The following is an 8,661-nucleotide window of genomic DNA, read 5'->3' as shown; positions in this document are numbered from 1 at the left end:
GATTCGGGCGCAGACTCTAATTGTATCCAAGAAGGGTTAATACCCACTAAATATTACGAAAAAACCCTAGAAAGATTAAGTGGAGCCAATGGTTCTAGATTAGGTGTTACTTATAAATTACCTGATGCAAAGGTATGTAAAAATGGAATTTGCTATCATACTTCATTTTTATTAGTAAAAGATATTAGAGAAAGTGTAATTATAGAAAACCCTTTTTTAGCATTAATATACCCATTCACCGTATCACATGAAGGTCTTACTACAAAAGCATTAGGAAAGACAATAACATTTGAATTTGTTCAAAAACCCAAAATTAAAGAATTAAATATGTTACAAGAAGCATCAACATCAAGCCTTAATTTAATCTCTCAAAAGAAGAAACAAATAGGAATGATAAGCAAAGACATTCATTATAAAAGAATAGAAGAACAATTACAAAATAAAATTATACAAAATAAAATAAAAAAATTACAAGATAAATTTGAAAAAGAAATTTGTGCAGATCATCCCAATGCTTTCTGGACTAGAAAGAAGCATGTGGTCTCACTTCCTTATGAACTCAGTTTTAATGAAAGAAACATTCCCACTAAGGCAAGACCAATACAAATGAATCAACAATACCTAGAATATTGTAAAAAGGAAATACAAGAATACTTAGATAAAGGAGTCGGCCAAGAAAATGAAATTATTTCAGGATAATATTAGATTTTTAGGATTCAATATTTATCAAGGAACAATAACACCAATTAGTAGGTCAATAGAATTTGGAAAAAAATTTCCTAATGAATTAAAAGACAGAACTCAATTACAAAGATTCTTAGGATGTGTAAATTATGTAGCAGACTTTATTCCTAACCTTAGGATTATAGATAGATAGATAGATAGATAGATAGATAGATAGATAGATAGATAGATAGATAGATAGATAGATAGATAGATAGATAGATAGATAGATAGATAGATAGATAGACTAGACCCTCAAGCCCTACTAATAGTAGAGACTGACTCATCAGAGTTAGGATATGGAGGAGTGTTAAAACAAAAATTACCAGGAAACCCAAAAGAGCAAGTAGTGAGATATTACTCAGGAATCTGGAACACAACCCAACTAAAATATAGTACTATTAAAAAAGAAATTTTGGCAATTGTTTTATGCATTACAAAATTCCAAGATGACTTATTTTCGAAGAAATTTTTATTAAAAATTGATTGTAAAGCAGCAAAAGATGTTTTACAAAAGGATGTTAAAAACCTGGTTTCTAAACATATTTTTGCCAGATGGCAATCTTTACTTTCTTGTTTTGATTTCGAAATAGAACATATTAAAGGAGAGAAAAACTCATTACCAGATTTTCTTACAAGATAATTTTTACAGGGAAAACACAATAAGTCATAAAGATATTAATGTTCCGGATATTAATGTTTCACGCAAGCTTTGGTATTTCATGGATTACTTCGTGGACGTATAGAAAAGAATTATCAATTCCTGATTCTAATATTAATTGGATATTCAGAGTTATTAAAATTAAATGGTGGAACAAATTTAATCCAGAATTATTAAAAGAATCCACACTATTAGAATGGTTTAAAAGAAATCCTAAATTTCTTATTAAGCCAAAAGAGAACATTAAAGAAGGACAGTTTTTGGCTGAAAAATCAAAGATCATGACAGAATTATCATCATCTTCTAATAAAAAGGAATTTTTGAAGAAATTACACACAAAGCTTCTCGGAGGGATCATCTCAAAGCTTTACTCCACAAAATGAAGATGATTGCTATGGAATAGAAGAAATCTAAATTATTAAAGAATTTCGAAATTATTGAAGGAAAAATGTGACATTAAAGATACTCAAACAAAGCATGATGGCTACTTTTGACAAAAGATAACCCATTATCTTGATGTCATTATAAAGGCGGACAACATTATGTTTACTTTTAACTTTTGCAATGTATTATTAAGCTTTTTACTATTCTCTTTAATAAAGTTAGATGAATTATTAATGCTATTTGAAGTATGTAAGGGCATCAATGTAAATTAGTGCAAGGACATTATTGTAATCTAAGACTTATCCTTCCATTATAAAAGGAAGTGGTCCTTTATTATGTAAGGCAGTCGAAAAACAAAAATAAAAAAGTTTGCCAGTGGTTCCCAAAACAAAAAACAATAAAATTTTCAATTTATTGCCATAATAATAATAATATTAATATTAATAATAATAATAATAATAATAGTAATAATAATAATAATAATAATAATAATAATAATAATAATAACAATAATAACAAAAATAAAAAAGTTTGCCAGTTGTTCCATTGCAATTCCCTCATTCTCTGAAAGAAATTGTAAGTTTTAATCATGAACAACTTTATAAATTCTTGTTACTTTCAATTAGTTTTTCAAACTGGTTTCTTATTAACAACTAAATTAGACGATTTATTATTTTCACATAAAAATCTACGTATTATATTTTGCTTTAATTCATTATGGTATATTTATGTATATCATGGTCTTACATAATAATAATAATAATAATAATAATAATAATAATAATAATAATAATAATAATAATAATAATAATAATAATAATAATAATAATAATAATAATAATAATAAAACCAACGAAGGAAATGAAAGAAAAATACTATGCAAATATTTGGGTCCGTCATTTATCCTTTAGCTTTGACAAATTCACTTCAAAATTTGAATCTATCAAGTCCTATAACACCTTCTAGATTTTTTTGACCAAAATGAAGATGTATATATGATCGATTTATTACCTAATTATTAATTAATAATAGTACTACTATCAATCACCACCAACTCACTAATGTTGTAAAAGAAAAAACTAACTGATTAAAAATTAAAATTTTGGTAATAACACACTACGTATAGCTAAATCATCACCACTTTAACACTCACCAAAACCTTGTTGTAAATAATTTTCAAAAAAATAAACTAATAGAAGTTAAAAAATAAAAAAAAAAACTTAAAAAAAAATTCCGACATTTTCATTTTCCATCTCTACCTCTGAATCTCTATGCTTGTGTTCACTTCAATTTTCTTCTTCAACACTAAAAACAAAAAAATTCAAAATCTCCAAATTCTCCATAAACCCTAGATTTCCCAAACCACGACACAATCAAAATTCTTCTAGCTCCGAGGTTGTTTTTGTCGGTGCTTCTCTATGTCTTTCTTGTTTCGGGGAAATTGATGATTAATTTAATCGTTTTTCAACTTTGTGGGGGTTATTGTGAATAGCGAAAAGTAACAAACTTTGTTGTGGAATCGTAGTGGGTTTGTTATTGTTTTTTATTTATTTTTTTGAGTATGCATAGATCTGGAGCTACGATGGCTTGGAACGTGTTCAAGTTCTGCACAGCTTTACGAGGACTTGGTTCGATTATGATTCTTTTGGTTCTTGGTGTTGTTGGTGTTACTTATTATGCTGTTGTTGTTTCGAATTATGTTCCTGCTTTGTATAATGGAGGGTTTGATTTTCTTATTGCCATCTTGGTCTTGATCTTGTTTCATACTTTGGTAAGTTTTCAAATTTCTTTTTATTTTTTAATTATTATTTTTTTCATTTTGTTTGATTTTTTTGTCGAATGTTTTGTTTTGTGAATGTTTGAGTTTAGCTTGTGATTTAGGGATCATGATCTTTTATTGGGTTTATCTGATTGGTTAGAGATTGATGTTCTGGAGATGTTACTGAAAAGTTTGAATTTTGTTGGAAACAATTGGAAAATATTTGTTTTTCTCTATGAAGTTTTCATTAGCTGTGAATCTATTTCATTTTAGCTTTTTCTGTCAGATTCTGAATGTGACGTTGAATAATGAGGTGTTAGATAAATTGGTGGTGGTTCTTTGAAAAATGACAATTAGTCATTATGGTTTTAAATTGCATTCGTGTTGTGATGCTTGATATTGCAAATATTGTGATCAAACATTGATGATGCAGTCACGTAGTGATCTTTGAGACATTAAAAACCATGATATTGCGACCACAATTGCATGATTGCAAACCATATTTTTTAAGCCTTGGTAGTTGTTTAAAATCCTCGGTTACCGGAATATTTTTGTATGTAATATGTTTTTGCCATAAGTGTTTCTTTGGAAGTTTGTCCAAACAGGCTCATACGGATGTTCAGCTTCCATTAAATTATTTGATTAGTTCTATAGATTAATGAGGTGTTGTTTCTTTGTTATGTGAATTAAATGATTTAGTTATTCGGAATTTTCCTCCTGATTATGCAGTTGGTTATGTTATTGTGGAGTTATTTTTCTGTTGTTTTTATCGATCCGGGAAGTGTACCTCCGAACTGGAGGCCTACAATTGATGAGGAGACAGGAGAGGCTGACCCATTAGTTGGGTCAGAATTCAGTAACGTGCAGTGTGATCCGTCCAATCAACGGATCCGGTATTGTAGAAAGTGCAACCAACTCAAGCCACCTCGATGTCATCATTGTTCAGTTTGTGAGTTTTTTCGCACACAAGTTTCTATTTTTGTATCATCGAGAACAAGACAGCATGATTTTGATCCTTTTCGGTTTTATACTATCAGGTGGACGATGTGTGTTGAAGATGGACCACCATTGTGTGTGGGTAGTTAATTGTGTCGGGGCTCTAAATTACAAGTATTTCCTTCTTTTCTTGGTATGAACACTCAACTCGAGTTGCTTATTTATCATCCAGTTATTACTTGTGTGCAATGCTATTATATCCCGCGTCCCTTAACCATTTGGTTGGGGATTCGATCCATGACTAGTGCGTATGGAAAACATATGTTGGGAGGGGTCAACCTCTTAAATAGATCTCAATTACTTTGATGGATTAGTCTCCGCAGTTGCGGGCAGGGGTTACCCCGATTAACAAAAAGAAATGCTATATTTATTTCTGACTTGCAATGGTTGTATTTAACGTCTCTGACTTCCTGTTGAAAACTATTGTTTGTCTACTATTTTATATTACTTGCATGAATCAAATTTTTTAATTAGAAAGTAGAAGCATACAAATACTAAATTTATTTCCTCTGTGGTTAAATTTTCCTCTTCTGTTGAGTACTTCAAAATTAGAAAGTATGATGTTATTAATAACCAAGTAACTGAAATTTGCAGTTTTATAATCTCCCTGTACTAGTCTATAAAGCCAATGTTGGTCCTAGCATTATGGGCTTGGTGTTTTGCAAGTGACTCCTGTTAAGACTAACTAATCAGTGCATTTTTTACTTTTGAAAGTTATTATGGCTGTGGTTGTGATACATGTCACTAAAATACAGTGTATGATTTGACATATAGTAATTCTTTTATATTTTTCCATTTACTATTACTATAACACTGATATTGTAACTATTTGTTTTATTTATGGTGCCAATGAAAAACAAACTTAACTTTCTTAAGATGATCTGATTAAAACGTAGTGCAGTTCTACACTTTCCTCGAGACAACTCTAGTGACTGCATCCTTACTGCCGCATTTCATAGCATTCTTTAGTGATGGAGAGATTCCCGGAACACCTGGCTCTCTTGCTACAACTTTTCTTGCTTTTGGTAGGATCTCTAAGTCTAACACAGTTTTAGCTTTTGGTTTGATTTGTGAATTTCTGTAACAATGTTGGAATACCTGCAGTTTTGAACCTGGCTTTCGCATTGAGTGTATTGGGATTTCTTATCATGCATATATCATTGGTGGCTGCCAATACGACCACTATTGAGGTAAACTTCTGCGTAAAAATGAGCCTGTTTGTTATAGACTTTTAAAAATGTGATTTTAACTTTATCTTTTTAAAAATGATTTTTATGAGTAACTCAAACATAGTAGAAGTTATTTCGGACTCATTTGTTACAGATTAAAAAAAAGTAATTTTGACATTCAATAACTTAGATATTCATTATTAGAGATTTTAACATGATAAAAATCACTTTTAAAAAAAAAATATATCTGTCAAAAATGATTTTTATGAGAAGCTTCTCAAAATAGCTTCTCATTTTAATCATTTTTTGAAATTTTATTATCCAAAACAAAAAATTGTATCAAATGGATGAAATACTTAAAATGATATTGTATAATAAGCTTTTTAAATCCATTTTTCATTTGAAGATTTATTTATACATTTTTGTTACTTGTTTTGTCTCCTTTGATTTGGAAAGTAGATCCCTTACACTTTATCCAACTTTCACATAAAGAAACTGTTCTGTGCCTAGCAGTGTTTCAATTCTGGATTTGTGGAAAATAGTGGTTTGTGCTAATTCTAAGATGCTGCTATTTGACAACACTTTGTACTAAATTGCGTATTAAAACTCCACTACACTGTAGTGCTATAGCACTGCTATTTGACAACACTAGTTCCTAGTTAAATGAAAGTATTTAATTGAATTTAAATTGATGAAATATTTTTTATACATGAACTGTATCGTCTGTTACTGATGTAAATGCTTTGTGTAAAAGAGTGTTGCGAAAATACAACTGCACTCTTCAAAACTTTCGTATGTTTTCTCTTGTTGTATGAAGTTTTGCTTATGAGAAGTGAATACTGATCAATGTTTTGCTCCTTGTGCAGGCATATGAGAAGAAAACTACTCCAAAATGGCGTTATGACTTAGGCCGTCGGAAAAATTTTGAACAGGTCTGTGCTTGTTGTATTATGGTTACAATGTTTTATGTCACTTTATTTTTTACGTGCTCTGTAATCTGTATGGTTAATATTCATGCCAACTTCATAAAAATATTTGATAAATGGTGTTAATATCACTCTAATCAACTCAATTTTGTGTCAACAATCTAGGCATTAATGACTAAGAGGATAGGATATTCAATTAAGTTTTTTGACGAATGACTTAACTATGCATCATGGGGAACAAAACTAAGACTCTCTCTCTGATCTATTTTTTTTTGGAACAACTAATGTTAGTAATTAGAATTGTTAATTTTGTTAGTGTTTTGTTGAGAATGGGAATCGAATCCTCCACCATCTTATCACTCCACTCCCTAATTCCCCTGCTCCCCAAGCCACTAAGCCAACCTAATATCCCCACTCTCTGATCTATATACATATCTTGTCCTGTTGCTTTTCAAGATGTCATGACTATCAATCCTAAATAAACCTAGCAGAAAATACTTGCTGAAAATGGCCCATATATTTTAAGGTAGTTTATAAATTTGATAGCTATTTTAGGCTCCAAAGTGTCCAGTACATGATCTTGCCCTTTGAATTATGGAATGACAATGGCGGGTTTGCATAGCATGGACTAGTTTTAGCATAATTCTTTTGCCACGAGCCCATATCTGGTGAACTTTCTTTGACGAGATCCATTTCACTTTTCAACTCTGCAACTTTCTTCCCGTGCTCGCTGGCCTATTTCTCCGAAGTTCCTAGTCTGTTATCCATTGTTTGACCTGAATATCCGGAAGGTCGGACCAAATTGTTAGGTTGCTTTGACAGCCACTAGCAGAAAGGGAATTATTCATCCCTGATTATATTGATAACAGAAAGAAATGATTACAAAACGGAGCTATTCTCCCCTCGCACAATGAATATTCAAGATGACCAAAACCATTAACAGAGCAATCTATTTATAGATTGTGCATAACAGAAAAACTATCAGAATTAACAAAATATATAACAACCCTAACTGACGCCTAACTGCTGCCTTTCATTCTCTCTCAGTAGCACAAACTCTTTTGATTCAAGGCGTGTCCTAGTATCCGCATTGACGCGACACCAACACATTAATTAAGTTCAATTAATTCATTTTCTTAAATTATTACTGGGGTTGACATGTATGTGTCGTGTCCAGTGTCAGTATCTATACTTCATAGCTCTCGTTCTATACATCCAGAGGCCTATTTATTATTTCCAAACTTCTTCCTGTAGGTGCAGTAATATCTTGTCTAACAGATTGTTGATATATGCTTAAATAACAACCATTTTAATATGTTTCTGTGGAAAAAAGTAGAAATATTTATAATCTAGTCTTGTTGCAAAGAAAGTATAGACACTTCAAAATGTTTGTTGCATCCTATAAATTTTTGTCTTAAAATTTCGTACTATCATACATGGGTCATTCTGTCTTCAATTAATTGTGCTGGCTAGCTTTTGAAAATCAAGGGGTAGATTGACAGCCCTCAAAACTTGTTTAGAACTGTTTGAGATAACTAGTTTTATGATTCTGGTTATTTTTTAACTAGTTTTGATTTATTCTTAGTTGGGTTAAAATTTGTCTTAAATCAGTTTTAAAAATATAATATATATAAATTTAAAATTTAAATATATACAGAGAACAAAACATACACTAGGAAAGCTTTAACTCAAAGTTGAAGTGAAAAAGAGACATCAAACAAATGTTTTAGGGGTAGAAATAGTAGCCATTATCAGTAACAGTGACTTTTAATGTTTTTTGTTCTTACATTTTTCTTTTATGTTTTGAGCTAGTTATGGAGTAATGCTTACATTTTTAGGATTTAGTTTTTTATGTTATATTAATGTTATATTTGTTATACCCTACTGGTGTCATATCCTAAAATAATATTAACATATATTATTAAAGTATAAAACCAATTGAGAATCCTCGGTTAATAATTCATGTTTTTGAAATAGTTGATTCATAACAGAAATCTTTGTTGTTTGACCCCCTTACCTAATGATATATGTTACTTCTTTGAT

General features: G+C 30.5%; 1 protein-coding gene across 1 annotated transcript in view; it reads left to right on the top strand.

Annotated features, from left to right (window-relative positions):
* The first annotated feature begins 2,887 nt into the window (after positions 1-2,887).
* Positions 2,888-8,661, top strand: part of LOC101507625 (probable protein S-acyltransferase 14) — a 6,456-nt gene continuing 682 nt past the window's right edge. Inside the window, exons 1-7 of the mRNA XM_004506448.4 lie at positions 2,888-3,539; positions 4,257-4,476; positions 4,565-4,656; positions 5,425-5,548; positions 5,628-5,713; positions 6,559-6,626; positions 8,649-8,661. The exon at positions 8,649-8,661 is cut by the window's right edge and continues 682 nt beyond it. Coding sequence (XP_004506505.1) covers positions 3,330-3,539; positions 4,257-4,476; positions 4,565-4,656; positions 5,425-5,548; positions 5,628-5,713; positions 6,559-6,626; positions 8,649-8,661 — 813 coding nt within the window. The 5' untranslated portion in view covers positions 2,888-3,329. The remainder of the gene's footprint in view (positions 3,540-4,256; positions 4,477-4,564; positions 4,657-5,424; positions 5,549-5,627; positions 5,714-6,558; positions 6,627-8,648) is intronic.

Source organism: Cicer arietinum, chromosome 6, assembly GCF_000331145.2.
Source record: "Cicer arietinum cultivar CDC Frontier isolate Library 1 chromosome 6, Cicar.CDCFrontier_v2.0, whole genome shotgun sequence".
Classification (NCBI taxonomy): domain Eukaryota; kingdom Viridiplantae; phylum Streptophyta; class Magnoliopsida; order Fabales; family Fabaceae; genus Cicer; species Cicer arietinum.
The sequence above is the reverse complement of the archived record's forward strand: the minus strand, read 5'-3'. Positions and strand labels throughout refer to the sequence as shown.